Here is a 16,502-nt window from a genome sequence, read left to right on the forward strand (position 1 = left end):
ATGCTAATTTGGTCCTCATTCTTGGTTCTTTTATCTCTCTTTTCCCAGACCAGGTGTCTCCGACCATGCCAGGGGTGATGTTTGGAGTTGATGGTCATTAATGGTCGTTAATAGTCTTTCATGGTCGTTATCTTTTGTGTACCTTCTGTGCTACTCCCAGGCTGTTGAGATGTTAAACTGCATCACCCCTTGAGCGATGAAACAGTCCTTTGAATAGAAACTTCAATTCCCTTCCCCCGAAGCAAAGGCCAAAAAAACCTCTGACTAAAGTTATATACAAATTTTAAACTCGGTGTATTTCCCAACACCAGTGCCCAGGAATGGAGATTCAAGAGGGCCCCAGGATCAAGGAAAATGAGGGCTCCCCAAAGCACCCTCCCAGGGGGGAGCAGGAACTGGGTCAGGAGCGCTGTGGGACAGAAAAGGAGGCGACCCCGGGAGAGGGGGATCCCCGGGGGGGCCTCACACGCTCCGGGTGGGACACGACCCCTGAGGACCCCCCCTCACCTTCTCCCACAGGTGGAGGCCGAGCCCCAGTCCAGGCAGGCAAAGCCCAGCACGAAGCCCCGCCCTCGTCCGGCAGCAGGTCCGGAGGGTCGGGGGGCCAGGATTCGGTAAACGGCGGCGGCTGCCGGGAAGGGACCGGGACGGAGTGAGACAGGCAGGGATGGACTGGAACAGACTGGGATACAAGGACACACTAGGACTGGAACATTCTCGGACCAGAACTGGGGCAACAGCGATCATACTGGGATATACTGGAACCACACTGAGGGCTACTGGGACCAACTGGAAGCATACTGAGGACAACTGGGAGCAGCTGGGAATGACTGGAAGTGATTTGAATCATCCGGGGACTGACTGGAATTATACTGGGAGTGAGCAGAACCATAGTGGGGGTGAATAGGAGAAACTGGAACAATGCAGGGGGCAACTGGGATCATACTGGGAGCAGCTGGGCCCATGCTGAGGTCATACTGAGATCATACTGGGACTGACAGGGTCATACTTGGAGTGACTGGAATAATAGTGGGAACATACTGGGAGTGACCGGGATCATACTGGGGGTGACTGGGAACAGCCCGGTGAGGCGGCGGCGGAGCTCGGAGGCGGCCCCAGCGCAGGTGGGAGCCGCGCTCGGTTCTGGCGGGGCTCGGGGCTGGCTGCGGGCGGAGGGGGCGGCAGGGGGCTGTGGCGGGTTCGTTGTGCCGTGTGGGCGCCGTGTTCGCCCTGGCGTGAGGGCGCTGCGGGAGCGGCTGCCCGCGGTCTCCTTCCCGCTGCTGCCTCGGCAGGAGCCGGTGCCGGAGCAGCGCTGGCTCGTCCCGGTTGCTGTGGGTAGGACAGAGGTGGCTGCCCCGTCCCCGGAACGCTGCGCTGGGGCCGCCTCCGAGCTCCGCCGCCGCCTCACCGGGCTCCGGGCTCCGGCCGCCGCCGCCGCCGCTCCCGGGCCGGCACCGACGCTCCGCCAATGGCGCCTCTGCTGCGCCACGGCCGCCCTGCCGGCAGGGCCCGGGGGCGTGCTTGTACGTATTCTGACCAATCAGCGTGCGACAAGGATGAGTGGCGGGAGAGTCAGCCAATCGGGACGAGGGGCGGGCTCTGCACGCGGCACAGGCTCGGCCCCCTCTCCGTGCGGGAATGAGCGGGGATGGAAGAGGAGCGAGAGAGGGGATGGACGTAGGAGGAGATGGAGGAGGGCTTGAGGAGAAGAAGGAGCAGGAGAGATAGATGGGGAGGAGGAGGGGGAGGAGAAGGAGCCGGATGACGATGAGGAAGAAAGAAGACAGGCAAGCTCGGGGCTCCACCTGTCACTGTTTCTGCAGTCCCCCCGCCGCCAGGAGCTCATCCTGCGGGTGCAGGGAGGGGAAGCTCGCCCCAAATATCCTGGGGGATTCCTGGGATTCTTTTTGGGAGGGGAAGGATATTTGCAGTTTGCAGGACTTGAAACCTGAGCCACAAATGACGCTTGGGGGGATATTGGGGGTCCCCGGAGTTGATTTTTTTTTGGGAGGTGCCGGTGGCAGTTGCCGGCAGAGCCCGGGCGGTGGGCGGGGGCTGCCATCCCGTGTTACTGGCGGGGTTGGGAGGAGTGATGGCGACAGTGGTTTTGGAGATGATACCGAAATGGGCCAGAAAATCAACTTCCTAACACAAATTGAAGCGTTAGAAAGCAGGAAATTTTTATCAGTGCTGGACACACCCCGAGGATCTCTCCTTTAATCTGATGTGTGGGGTGAAACTTCACAACAGGTTGTTTATTCCATCCTGATCCGACATATTCATTTCAAGGCACATCCTGGCTAATCCACAAACATCACCATTCCTGGCAGTAATTTCCATCCATCTGCCTCCTGCTCGAAGTCGTTTTGTGGTCCTGGAGGACCGTCTAAAGGGGTCTCTGGTGGTCATTCACACTGAGTGCCTGGATATTACCGATGACCTTGCCTTGAACTTTTCTTTGCCCATGAGCTGTTGCCTCTTGTTCCATAACTTGCCAAAAGCCCGACTGTAGTTCTCGTTAGCTGTTTCTCCACAGGTTCCAGCCACACTTATCATCCTGTGTGCACACCTTTACATCCTTGTATCTTTTTTACAAGTCTTTAGGCTCTATCCATCACCTTCAGGGGAACTGAAAATTTTTATTCTCTGTGTTATTTATCAAGTGCCCCTGGGAGAGCCAGTAGAGGAGGAAGCCTGAGACTGCTGGCAGAGTCAGGACCCTTGGGACCCCAAAACCCCTGGCATCCTGAAGTGGGGACCCAAAAGAGCGGTGATCTGCAGGACCCATGGGACCCCCAGCAGCCCAGAGAAGGGGGACCCCCAGAATTGACTGTGAGATTGATCAGAGAGGGGCAACTGCTGGGAGGGTTTTTTGAGCTGAATCTTGTTTTGGAGGCTTCTATAGACACAAAATGCCCAGCGACTTCAAGAGATGGATTTGGGCAGGGGACACACCCAACCCAATGCACTCACCCCTTGCTTTTCCCCCCAAAACAGGACTTCTCATTCCCAAGCCTTGGTTGAATGGAGGAGGAGGCTGTGAGGAAGAGGAAGATGCCCCGGGATACCCAGGCAGGTGAGGAGGAAGTCACCGCCCCTTTCCCCCTCTCTCCTGCTCCATCTCCCAGCCCAGCATCGCCCCTGGCTGCAGGACAACCCCGCTGCCGACGCCGTCCTGCCGGGGATGGACTGGGGGATCTCCTTCCCCTTCCCCGTGGCACGGAGGCAAATCCCATCCTCTCCTTGTCCTTCCTCCCCCAGACAAGGAGCTGAGGACGGAGACCAGGGAGGACAAATCCCCTCAGCAGAACCTCATGGAAGAGGCCGTTTTGAGCGGCTTCACAGCACAGGAATCCAATGGGGAGGAAAAGCCCTGGAGATCCCACAGGAGGAGGGGCTGCAAACCCAGCCCAGGGAGCTGTGAGGAGGAAAGACCCCCCCTGTGCCGGGAAGGTGGCCGGAGATCCAGCCACTCGGAGGTGGTGGAGAAGCCTCACAGTGGGGAGAAGCCCCACAAGTGCTTGGAATGTGGGAAGAGCTTCAGCAAGAGCTCCAGCCTGATCTGCCACTGATGATCCGCACTGGGGAAACGGCCTACAAGTGTCTGGAATGTGGGAAGAGCTTCAGCCATAACCCCCACTTCCTCACCCACTACTGGTTGCACACCAGGAAATGGCCCTGCAAGTGTGGGGAGTGTGGGAAGAACTTTAACAACAGCTCCACCTTCACCACTCGCCAGAAGATCCACACTGAGGAACAGCCCTATGGGTGTGGGGAGTGCAGGAAGGGGTTTCAGGCCAGCTCCCATCTCCTCCTGCACCAGCGCACACACACAGCGGGGAGCGCCTTCCACTGCCCTGACTGCAGGAAGGGCTTCAACTGCAACTCCAACCTCACCGACCACTGACGCACCCACACCGGGGAGAGGCCCTACGAGTGTCCCGAGTGTGGGAAGAGCTTCAGCCAGGGCTATGCCTTGATCTCACACCAACAGAGCCACCAGAAAGGGAAGCCCTGCAAGTGCCTCGACTGTGGGAAGAGCTTCATGCACTGCTCCAACTTCACCCCCCATCAGAGGATCCGTGTTTGGCAATCCACGGTGATCCTCGTTGGGCAGAGACCTGGTTATCCCCATTCTGGGCAGTCCATGTTGGACAGTGTTTTGGATTTGTGTGGCCAGGTTTTTTTTAGGGGGGCTGGTTTTGGTTATTAATGTTGTTAGCAAAGGGATGGGAACAAAACAACTACGTATTTAGAGATTAGCTGATTTCTTGCACGGATGATAAGCAAATATCAGAAATAAACTGTGTGGATAATAAGCAGATAACAGAAAGAAGCATAGAAAGGCAATGCATCAAATCATTACTACAGACTACAGCAAGTGATTAAGAAAAGGTACATCGGCAATTACCCCAATACGTTACCATCCTCCTGGTCTGTGCTTCAGGTGGGGAGCCCCGTTGCAGCGAAGGACCGGAGAAACCCTCCTGATAATTGGGAAATCCTACACAGAGCATCGGTGAGGCTTCCAATACTGCTGCAAAGGGGTCTCACTTCCCTAGTGTTACTTGTAAAAGTGTATGTGACGAGATGTTTCTATTGAAACTGTGGTCTGCCACACCCAGCTTCTGGCCAGGTGCCCAGGCATGTCAAGCACCAAGGCCCCATCTTCCTAAAATTGCTTCTGTTGCTTTGAAAAGGTGCATGTGTTTGAGAGTTCACACAGAGGTCAACTTTGGTTCAGCCTCCACACAGGGCCTCTCACATCATTTGGTCCTTTGTGTGAACTTCAAGTTCATGCATGTGGCACAGAGGTTCTGTCCATCTGTCTGACTTTATACCAAATAACGCAATTAAATGTTGTCATTAGTACAATTATTATAAGCACAATTAAGATAGGGTGTACCAATACATCTCATGCCTTGGTGAATATCCAGAAAAAATGTCCCACCAATGATGGGCAGTTTCCCATTCGACTGGGACAGACAGTGACAGCAGTTTGTCTCTCTAGGAGGTTGACGCTGGCCTGATGCCAGGCACACACCCAAGCTGCTCTCTCACTCCCCTCTGCAGTGGACAGGGGAGAGGAAATACAATGAAGGGCTTGTGTGTCGAGATAAGGACCGAGAGAGATCCCTCATCAAAAACCATCATGGGCGAAACAGGCTCACCTAAGAGATTTAAACTGAATTTATTACTAACAAAATCAGAGCAGGATAATGAGAAGTAAAACAAGAAAAAACACCTTCCCTCCACCCCTCCCTCCTTCCAGCTCTACCTCCCACCCCGGCAGTGCAGGACACAGGGAATGGGGGCCATGCTCAGTTCATCCCCGGTGCCTTCTCCCGCTGCTCAGGGACAGGAGTCGTTCCCCTGCTGCACTCTGGGCTCCCTCCCATGGGAGAGTTCCGCAGGAGCTTCCCTGACATGGCTCCAACCCACAAGCAGCAGCTCCCTGCGACCTGCTGCAACATGAGTCCAGCCAACAGTCCTCCCAAAGCTGCTGCAGCGTGGGTCGCTCTTCCATGGAAGGCAGTTCTCAAAGGACAGGTTTCTCCAGCCTGGGAGGAGGGAACCTCTCCACGGATCTCCCACAGGATCACAGCCTCTTCTCAGGCATCCCCCTCTTCTGGCATGGGGCTCCTCCATGGGCTACATGTGGATCTCTGCATCTCCATGGATCTCCAGGGGCTGCAGGGGCACAGCTGCCCCACCATGGTCTTCACCATGGGCTGCAGAGGAATCTCAGCTCCGGTGCCTGGAGCGGCTCCTCCCCCACCGTCTTCACTGACCTTGGTGTCTGCATGTTGTTCTCCTCACATGTTCTCACTCGACTCTTCTCTAGCTGTGCCACAGCTTTTAATTTATTCTTAAGTCTTATCACAGAGGTGTTGCCACCATTTCCAGCTGGCCCAGCCTTGGCCAGTGACATGCTCATCTTTAGAGCTACCAGTGATTGGCTCTGCTGGACATGGAGGAAGCTTCCAGCAGTTTCTCACAGAAGCCACCCCTGTAGTTCCCCTGCTACTAAAACCAGGCCATGCAAACCCAATACACATGGTCACCTTATGGTCATCTCTTGGTCAGTCATCACATCCTCACTGTCATCTCACGGTCATGGTCATTTCCTGATCACCATCATCTCATGCACATGGTTATCTACCTGTAATGGTCATCTTGTGAACGTCTCATGGTCTTGATTGCCTCATGGCAATGGTCATGTTGGGGTCATGTCAGGATCACGGTCAGCTAATGGTCATCTCATGGTTGTGTTTTGTTCATCTCATGGCCATCTCCCTGTTGTGCTCATTTCATGGTTGTGGTCATGGTCAGGGAACCTCTCTAAGATCCTGAACTCGGGATTTTGGGATACTCAAAGACCGCTGGGGACAATGAGGCCTAGCCTGACCCCTCCCCCCATTTCACTGCCCCTCCAGGAACCCAACGCAACCAAACCATTCCTGGGGACACTGTGGACATGGGACGTGGAGTGGGAAATAAATCCCTGGGGATGGTGCTGGGTGCAAAGTCCCCATCCTGCTCCTGGTGTCCCCATTCTCATTCCTGGTGTTCCTAGTCCCAATGTCCCCATTCCTAGTTCCTGGTGTCTCCAACCTGCTCCTGGTGTCCCTGTCCTCAGTGACTCCATTCCCATTCCTGCTGTTCCCATCTCTGTCTCTGCTGTCCCCATCCCAGTCCTGGTGTCCCCATCCCAATCCTGGTGTCCCCATTCCCAACTCCTGGCATCTCCAACCTGCTCCCAGTGTCCCCATCCCTGTCTCCAGTATCCCCATCCTGGTCCCCCAAGTCTCCATTCCCATTCCTGGCTCCCAGAGAGGAACTGCTGGACACCAGAGGAGGGAACCAGGATTTATTGCCCAAACTGTGATATTTTAACACCAGAACTAAAGCATTGGGAATAATTGTGGTTCTTTGCTTTCAAACATGGGAAATGGGATGTTGATCTGCTGGGAAAAGCTGCAGGATGGGTGGGAGCAGCAGGGTGCTGAATCTGAAGAGGAAAGGGACCAGATCCAGCTCCGTGGATTGCTCAGACAGTGATTACTACCAGGATGAGAGAGGGTCGTGGTGTCACCCTGTGCCTGTCCCCATCCCATGGGATGAAGCTGCCTGTGGAGTCCATGGAGAGTGGGAGCTGCTCCAGAATCCCACCTGATCATCCTGCTCTAATCCTGCCGCAATCCTGCTCCATCCATCCCACCTGATCCTCCTCCATCCATCCTGCACCAGTCCTGCTCCGTTCATCCCACCTGATCCTGCCTTGGAATTCAGCCCTGATCCTGCTCCACAATCCCACCTGATCCTATTCTGGAATCCTGCCTTGATCCAGAATCCCTCCCTGATCCCACTCTGTCCTTCCTGCCCCAGTCCCCCTCTGGAGTCCCACCCCGATCCTGCTCCGCACCTGCAGTCAAGCTCTAGGATTGTGAATCAATTCCTGTGGAAAGAGAAGATCCATGAGATTCCAGCATGGATCACACACTGGGATTAACCCCAGGATCCATCCTGGGATCCACACAGAGGGGATCCACCACTGCTACTGCCTGGCTGCTGTGTTGTATTCATTCCTCTGCCTCTGCCCGATGGAAAAACAGTGGGATCAGCACCCATGGTGGGGGATTCCTGGAACGCCACGCAGTGGATCTGTGCTCCTTCCTGACCCCCATCCAGTGTGTTACTGGATTGGAGCTTCCAGACACTAAATCTGGCAAGGAGGATGATGATGATGGCAGTGATGGACACAGTGACCACCAGGATGAGATTCCTGCTGGATTCTGGCTCTGGGTAGGGCGGGATAGTGAGAAATGGGAGGGGAACCCCCATCCCACTGCTCCACATTCCCAAATTCCCTGTTCCCAAATTCCCAATTCTCAAATTTAGCATGCCCAGCCTCACCCCAGGTGAAGATCCCGGGCTCTGGCATTCCGGGATGCTCCACCCGGCACCGGTACTGCTCCCGCTCCTCCGGCCGCGCCTCGATCCTGGCCCAGGTGTGGAAGGTGCCGTCGCTGTTGGGAACGATCCCACCCCACTCCGTCTCCTGATCCCGGATTTCATCCCCCTTCATCCAGCTGACTGCGATGGTGCTGGGGTAGAATCTGTATGTGCGACAGAACAACGGTCAGGATCTCGTGTTCCACTTTTCTTGAGACATGGACATTGGGAGGCTTTGAGAATGGGATAATGATGGAATTTATCCATGGAATTCCCATGGGAATGGGATGGCAATGAGATCCATCCACAAAATTCCCATTGGAATGGAAAGATGGTGAGATCCAGACACAGAGTTTCAATGAGAATGTGATGAGGGTGAGATCCATAAACAGAATTCCCATGCAAATTTCTGCATTCCCAAATTGCACCCTCCCAAACCCACATTCCCAAGTTCCCCATTCCCATGGGAATTCCACCTCCACCTTTGCACTCCAGTGCCTCCTGCCTGTATCTGATGTGTTTCTTGAGCACTTTCACACAGGTGTGCTCCAGGGCATTCTTCAAATACTGCGCTGTGATCCCATCAGATTCCCAGAGCCTCTTGGTGATCTGGGCAGTGCCATCAGCTGCCACGAAGCTCCCAGATCCCAGACTGAAGGACATGAAATCCCACCCATCACAGCCTTGCGGGAAGGATCCACAGATGCTTCTGTTGGACAGGTCGCAGCTGCACTCCTGCTGCAGTGTGCAGAGACGTGGATGGGGTGGGATCGGACTGTGGAGACACATGGAATGGTGTCCCAGCCCCATGGAGGCTCATTCCAGCCCTATGGAGCTTCAGTGTCAGATGGAGACCCATAGAGCCTCATCCTAGCCCCTTGGTGCCCCACAGATCCCCATTCCAGCCCCACAAATCTCCCCCTGCCCCTAGCTCCCTCCACTCAGCCCTGCTCTGGTTGTACCAGACCTGCAGCCTCTCCAGCTCACTGGGGTACCTGTCATTGATCCAGGTCTCATTATCCCAATATCCCAGTCCAGCTCCGGCCACCATCCACAGCATCTGCAGCTCCACCTGGCCCCACTTGCTGTCCTAGTGCACGAAGGGGATCACATCCACGAAGCCCACAGCCAAGAATGAGGTGAGTCTTGGACCGGGCTCCGACACTGCCACTCACTGGTAATGCCGGGAGTGGAGAGCTGGGAGGACATGGCGATTTGGGGGGTCTGGGGGTACTGTGGGGCCCGGGAGGGTGAAAGAAAGGGGAAACTGGGAGAGCTGGGAGAGCCAGAAAGGGGTTTGGGGTTCCCAGGGTCAAGGATAGAGGGGTGCAGGGACTGGGAGAGGTGGGATGGGGGGTCCAGAGGGTCCCTGTGCCTAGGAAAGGGGGGTTAAGGGGGCTCCAGTGTTGGGCAAAAGGGGTCATGGGGTGGGGAGACCCAGGATGGCCTGGAATGGGGGTCATGGGCCTTCTCGGTGTTGATGAAAAGTGTGGGCTAGGGGCTGGGAAAGGCAGAAATGGGGATCCAGGCATTCCCAGGCCCAAGGAAAAGGGGGAATCCAGGGACTGGCAGAGGTGGGATGGCCGGAAAAGTGATTGCAGGGGGTATTAGTGAAGGATAAGGGGATGCAGAGGGTCCTGGTTCTGGGGAATGGGTGTTCAGGGGGGTCATGGTGCCCAGAGATGGAATTTCAGGGGGGTCCTGGTGGCCATGAATTGCAGTTCAGAGGGATCCCAGTGCCAGGGGCAGTCAGCGGTCGCTGAGCAGATTGTGCTGGCTGGTGCAGGCTGGGAGATGCCAGAGTGACTGTGGAAGAGTGGCAGGGAGGGGATGGGCCTGGATGCCCCCAGGATCCTCTCTGACCCCCCTGCAGGAAGTGCAGGGAGTGGAGAACTGAGGGGATGCAGGGATTGTCAGGGTCTGGCAGCATTCAAGGGTCAAGGAAGTGGAACTGGGAGAGTTGGGAAGGGTCCATGGTTCAAGAAAAGGGGATGAAGGGACTGGGAGAGGCAGGATGGGGGATCCAAGGGTTCCTGGTCCCTGTGCCCAGGAAAAGGGGGTCCAGGGGTTCCCAGTGTAGAGGAAAGTGGGGTCTGGGTGATGGGAAAGGCAGGAATGGGGGCCCGGGGGGTACCAAGATCAAGGGAAAGGGGGGGGGTCTGTGGGCTGGCAGAGGCAGGATTGCCAGGAAAGGGGGTGCAGGGGGATTTTGGTGCAGGGTAACGGGGTGAAGAGGTGTTCTGGAGCTCGGGATGGAGGTGCAGTGGGGTCTCCATGCACAGGTCTGGGGCATTCAGAGGAATCCCAGTCCTGGATATGGGGCTGCAGGGGTGTCCCAGTGCCCAGGAATGGGGATTTGGGTTCCTGTATCAGGGAACGTGGTGGCCTCTAAGAAGAGATCTGGGCTGGCACAGAGCAGAAAAAGAGCAGAGAGGGGACAGGGGAGACTGGAAAACACCTGGAATTGGGACAGTTTTGCCTCTAAGACCCTTTCCCTTGGTGGCCAAAATGGGTCCCAAGAAGTCCCAGGGGAGCCAACACACCAGGAGGGGGAGGCAAGGGCTGAGCCCCGCCTGGACCGGGAGGAGCTGAGGGCTGGGGGGACCCGCGGCCGCCGACTCCCGGCTCTGCTGAGGGCTGGGCATGGAACCGATTTCGGAAGGTTCTGGGTCCTCCACTCCAGGAGGTCACTGACCTCACCCCAGGTCATGGCTCCAAGATTTCAGGGCCCTTGGCAGCTGAGCGTTCCCGGCAGTGAGATCCATGGCAGGGACCTGGAGCGAGGTGTCTGCATCCCTCGTGAGGTTGTTCTGCAAGCCCCGGGGGCAGAGCCCTGCGGGAAATCCCTCTTCCCACCTGGATGTGCTGGGAGAGGCTCAGGTGGGACCCTGGGGGGCTGCTCCTGCAAGGTCACCCTGGGGGCTGGGAGGCCACCAAGGGTTATTTGGCAAAAAGGGGCTTTTTAAGGAAGAATTCTCTTTTCCATGCAATTTTTGGTGATTCCTCACCTGGAGGAGCAGAGTCAACCCAAGGGAGGATGTTCCTCCCCACCCTTCCTCCATCCCAGCCACCGGTTGAGCCCTTGTGGTCACTCAGCTGCATCATCATCTTCCTCTTCCTCCTCTTCCTCCTCCTCCTCCTCCTCTGTGGTGACAGAGCAGGAAAAACCACAATGGTGTTAAAAGCTCCAGGACTGAGTCCTCAGTGTCCTTCAGCTGGGGATGGGGAAGACCTTGGCCACCCTTTTGAGTGTCTCATGGCTTTTTCTTCTCTCCAGCCCCTGCTGGCTCCAAGTTGTGTCCCCAGGACTGGCAGCTCTCCAAGGAATTAGGAAACTGGACCCAGGGCAAGAAAAGCTGTGAAGAGTGGGACCCTGACCTGGTGGTGCTCTGAAATGAGACAGAAATAGTCAACAGGGAGGACAAAGCTTGAAAAGGATCCAAAAATCCAGAGATTTTAGGTAGACAGGGGAGCAAAAGGCACCTGACAGTGGGACGGTTTGGGGCAGCGTTCAGAGCAGGGGGGGCAGTATTTGGCTGAGGGTGTCTAACTGGGGACTGGTGGGCAGTGACCTTGGCTCATCCCAACCTCCCATGGAGAGCCAGGAGCTGCCCAGACACAGGGGCAGGAGAAGGTGCCCATCCCAGGGTGGGTCACCTCAGACTCCCTGAAATCCTTCCGGTGGAACAGCAGTGCAGCAGCCCCGGGGCCCTTTCCAGCCGCTCCAAGAGGGAACCGTGCCCCGGTGCCAACCCCGGGCTCCAGCACGGACACAGGGACCCACCAGTGGTCGAAGGCTGTGCCACTGACCCCCAGCAGCTGTTATCCCTCTTTTCCAGCCCAAACCAGGGGTCCACCTTTCCAGTGTGCAATGAACCTCTGTAAAGCAAAGAAACATCAGGGTTGGGCCAGTCCTGCCTTCCCCACTTGCTGTTTCCCACCTATGTCCATCCCCTACCCAGAGATGTCCAGATGACACCCCTAAGCTAAGGTGTCAGCTCCTGACTCCAGCACTGGGAGTGGTTTGGGGCCAGGCAGGTTTGGGGCTGGTTTTAAACCCTTTTTGCCCCATGTTTCCCACCCTGGTGCTGGTGCAGAGGCTCAAGCCCAGTTCTCACCAGTTCATCCACTGGTGATTTTGTCAGCCAGTGAAGCTCCCAGGCCTTGCACCTTCCCTGACTCATGGGCAAGTTGCCCTCAGCCTCAGAAAAATAGCAGCGTTTTCCTTGGAAACCAGGCCAGGTGTCTGGGCACACATGGGAGAATTCTGGCTGAGGGAAATGGCATCTCACAGAAACAACTGGAAAAGAGAAAGCAGAGTGAGACACGTGGGCAGCCCTAATAAAGCAGGAAAATAGGGTTTATTTATTGCTTTTTTCTGGAAGCTGAAAGGGGGAAATTGGGGATGATGTTCTTTGAAAAGGGAATGGTGTGACTGAGCGAGGAGCAGGTGCCTGGACCACGGCATGGGGATAAAAGGGAGTAACCCCCAAAGTGGGCTTTGCTTGGGGAGCACCCCCTGATGCTGGGGAAATCCTGGGATCCTCCTTCTCCCCAAAACAGAGGCACCTGACCCAGATCCTCCCCCAGGGGTGCCTGGGTAGGACTCACCACTCAGTGCCATGACCAGGCTGAAGCTGAGGATCCCCATCCAAGACCAGAACACACCATTTGTGGGATTTTTCCCCAGTCTCACTTGTTTTTGTTGGACCCTGGGGAAGGAAAGAGCAGGAGAAAGGTGGGCTGTGTCCTTTCCTCTCTGCCTTGACTTTCTCTGCTGGATCCTCAGTTCATCCTGCACCCACCCAAAGACTCCATCCCCATCCCACTGGTGATGAGGGGATTAAAGAAGACTAAGAGGAAAAAAAGACAAAAATGGAGAGAGGAGAGAAAAAGACAAGTTTAAAGGCAGTTTAAATATTAAATAAATACATGTAGGTCATTGACTGCTCACAGGGAGCTGAAGGGTTTGCGAGGGGACAGGAGCCTGTTAAGAGCTCAGGAGCTGTTGCTGCCAGGAGGGAGGAAATGCACCGATGGCTCACAGCAGAGTCTGTGGTTTGAAGCTCTTTTCCAAACACCTGCAGGAGGAAAAGCACCTGAGTTTGGAGTAACAGTTTTCTGTTGAGGTTTCCTGTTTGTAGATACTCGCAAGCTTGTGCTGCTCAAAGGAAACCTGGCTCTGGAGCACAACTTGGTTCTCTGTCCCCGAGCCAAGGTGCAGCAGCAACTTCTGCTCCCTCCCGGGTCTTGTGTCATTTAGCAGCACGAAACACACGCATAAAAGCTCACCAAGAACACGCCCTGATAAAAACAACGGTATTTCATTGCATGAATGAGCCTTGAAAGTCACATGGGGGCAGATCTTTTTGTCAGTAAACAGAGCAGGGGAAAGCACAGACACATTGCCTGCACAGGGAGTTCACAGCAGGAAAACACGGAGATGCAGGATGTGCTCGGATACAACGTTTCCAAAGCAGCTTTAGGGTTAAATTCATCAGCAGAGAGAAAAGAAAAAGTCCTAACAAAGGTGGGCTGGGAAGGGGTGGTGCTGCACCATCCCGGGAGATTCCCGAAGCTCAACCGGAAAAAGTCCAGACCTTGTCCAAGCTCCGAGCTGGGTGTGAGCCAGAAACCAGTGGCTGGGAGAGACATTGCTGCTGAAGAGCTTCCTATGGCCAGAACTAAAGTGTCGAGTATCAAGGAACAGCTTGAGGTTACAGAAGTCCCAGCGAACACGTTCGATTTCCTCATTTCAAGTTGAAAGCTCAGCTCCACTTGTGACTCTACTTTTTAACAATGAATGTAAAAATTCAACAAAATTCCCTTAGAAAGACCCCACGAAGGTTCATGTTGTGTGAGCTCCCTTGGGGCAGCCCCAACTCCTGCCCTGCTTGAGTCCCTCTCGAGCCCGCTGTGGTTTCCAGCTGCTTCGCTCCAGCTGCCCCAAATGCCCGTGAATTGCACGGAACTGGAACAGATCCGAGTCCTCGTGGCTCGGGCTAAGGGCAGGGAGAGGTCACTCAGGGATCGCCATCGAGGCCACAAGAGCCCCGCCGTGGGGAGATGAACTGGATTTGGGATGGAGCGAATCAGAACAGGAGAATGAGGCGTAAAATAAGTCTTGAGAAACACCTCCTCCCGAGCTCTCTTAACTTCCCGGTGTTAACTTTATCCCCTTTCCCTCTTTGCCCAGCGGGGCAGAGAGAAAGGATGGGAGTCCCGGTCAGTTCGTGCCGCTGCTTCCCCCTCGGGGGCAGGAATCCTTCCCTGCTCCCATGGGGTCAGTCCCTGCCCTGGCCAGCGGGGGTCCCTCCCCAGCCGTGCGGTCACTCCCCGGCCCGGCCCTGAGGCGCGGGGCAGTCGCGGGGCAGCCGCGCTCCGGCCCCGTCAGCGGCACCGCCGCTTCGTGCCGGGCAGGAGCGGCAGAAGGAGCCGGGCGGCGGCGGGGGCTGAATCCCGGCAGGAGGAGGAGGAGGAGGAAGAAGAAGAGGAAGAAGGGGCCGGGTCGGCCTGCGGTGTCCGATGGCCGGGGAGCAGCGGGGAGGCCTCGGGGAGCGGCGGCGGGCGGGGCTCTGCTGGAGCCGCCCCGAGGGGTTTGTGCCGCGCCGGGTCCCTGAAGGAGCCGCTCCGCGGGACGGGCGAGCTGGGAACGAAAGGAAATACAGAGAAGAGAATAAAATACAACCAAAGAGCCGCACCGAGAGGCGTCTCCCCCGCCCGCGTCTGAAGGAGTTGCATCGAGGGACGGGCGGGGGCTGAGTAGAATAAAATCCAGAGAATGGAGTAAAATAGAATAAAAAACTGCACCGGGATGTCCGCGGCGCCCGGTGTCACTGAAGAGCCGCACGGTGGGACGGGCGCTGTCGGGTGTGGCCAGAAGGGCAGCGCCGAGGGGGTGGCAGGTGTGAATGGAATAAAACATTGAGAATAGATTAAAACGCAATAAAAGAGCCGCAACCCGGGCTCTCCGCGCCCCGTGTCAGTAAAAGAGCTGCCCCGAGGGACTGGCGGGGCGGCGGTAGAAGAGCTGCGGGGCGGGATGAGCACTGCCTGGGCTCGGAAGAGGCGCCCGAGGAGTCCCCGCCGGCCCGTGTCACTGAAGAGCTGCACCGAGAGAGCGGAGAGCAGCGGCGGCGGGGAAGGAGCCGCACCGGAGGGGCGTGGGATGGGAGGTGTGACCGGAATAATATAGAGGGAATAGAATAAAAAATAATGCAAGAAACCGCACCGGGAGTGGCCGTGACACGGGGCTGCCCGTGACTGAAAGAGCCGCACCGAGGGACCATGCAGTATTGCTTGATGCCACAGGAAGAAAGGATTGAATGGAGCAGTTGAGAGTTTCAGGGGTCTAAAGTTGACAAATCCACCCTTCCCAGGGAATTCTCAATGTCCATCTGCATTCTGATGGACATCCCTGCCCCTGGATTCATCCAGGTGCCCACGGGTAACCAGGAGGATGTGGAGACCCCAGCCAAGTGTCTTCCCAACACGGATCACCAGAACCATGGATCATCAAGGCTCTGCCCAAGGGGGTCACTGGGGATCATCTGATGGGGATCCTCCTATGGGGGATGGAGCTGGAGCAGCGCACGAAGCTCTTCCCACGCTTGGGGCACTCGTAGGGCCTCTCCCTGGTGTGGAGGTGCTGGTGGCTGACAAGGTGGGAGTTGCAGTTGAAGGCCTTCCCACAGTCAGGGCAGTGGAAGGCCCACTCGCTTGTGTGCATTGGCTGATGCTGGATGGGCAGCCTGCTGGTCTGAAACCTCTTCCCACACTTGGGACACTCGGAGGGCCTCTCCCCCATGTGGGTGCACTGGTGGGTGAGAAGCTGGAAGTTCCATCTGAAGCTCTTCCCACATTCCAAGCACTTGTGGGGCTTCTCCCCATCCTGAGGCTTCTCCCCCAGCTCCGAGCTCCTCCTGGATCTCCGGCCGCCTTCCCGGCACAGGGGGGTGTCGGGGTCTCCTTCCCCTGCCATGTAGCCCTGGGAGAGGGGCCCTGGGGGGAGGCACGGGGTTTCCCTGGCCCCTGGTCAGCCTTGTTCCCTATTGGTTTCTTTGTGTTCCCCTGTGCGGGCAAGGACCCTCTGGTCCCGTGACTGTAGGAGTTCCTCGGCAGATCCTCAGCCATGTGGCTGGAGAAATAAAGATCTCTCTGAAACATCTACCAAGAATCTGTCTATATATATTTCTTTTCCATGGGACTCCTTGTTTGATACATCGTGTTACAGAATCCCCACTGTAACAAATGGTAGAGAATTGCGAGCAGAACGATCTCCGATCCCTAAGCGACTGATTTGTGTGAGTAAACCCTAGAAACTTTGGATTCCTCTTGTTTTTGTTTTGCTGTTCCATCTCTAAACTATGGAGGAACCGTGGGAAGACTCTTGGCTCTCAGAGCCGCATATGGACATTTATCTTAAACTTGAAAAGATTCTTGAACAACAATTTGTAAATTTTAGATTAATTCAAGCTCAAAAAGAACTGAAACACTTCCTGGCATGGTTGTTTAAGAACTTTTTCTATGTTTCTTGGAATTTAATT

The 16,502-nt window shown here is 56.0% G+C and overlaps 1 protein-coding gene and 1 pseudogene across 1 annotated transcript; one reads left to right on the top strand and one right to left on the bottom strand.

Annotated features, from left to right (window-relative positions):
• Positions 1 to 564: 564 nt before the first annotated feature.
• Positions 565 to 7,129, top strand: LOC121660959 (annotated as a pseudogene).
• A 365-nt stretch (positions 7,130 to 7,494) lies between these two features.
• On the bottom strand, positions 7,495 to 8,158 carry LOC121660963 (class I histocompatibility antigen, F10 alpha chain-like). Its single transcript, XM_042020582.1, has 2 exons — positions 7,918 to 8,158; positions 7,495 to 7,802 (listed from the first exon to the last, which is right to left on the bottom strand). Exons 1-2 carry the CDS (start codon positions 8,087 to 8,089, stop codon positions 7,510 to 7,512), a joined length of 465 nt encoding a protein of 154 aa, XP_041876516.1. The 5' UTR covers positions 8,090 to 8,158; the 3' UTR covers positions 7,495 to 7,509.
• Between the last annotated feature and the right edge of the window lie 8,344 nt (positions 8,159 to 16,502).

This window comes from Corvus kubaryi, unplaced genomic scaffold, assembly GCF_017639235.1.
Source record: "Corvus kubaryi isolate FWS band 111438036 unplaced genomic scaffold, C.kubaryi_AGA036_p1.0 37024, whole genome shotgun sequence".
Classification (NCBI taxonomy): domain Eukaryota; kingdom Metazoa; phylum Chordata; class Aves; order Passeriformes; family Corvidae; genus Corvus; species Corvus kubaryi.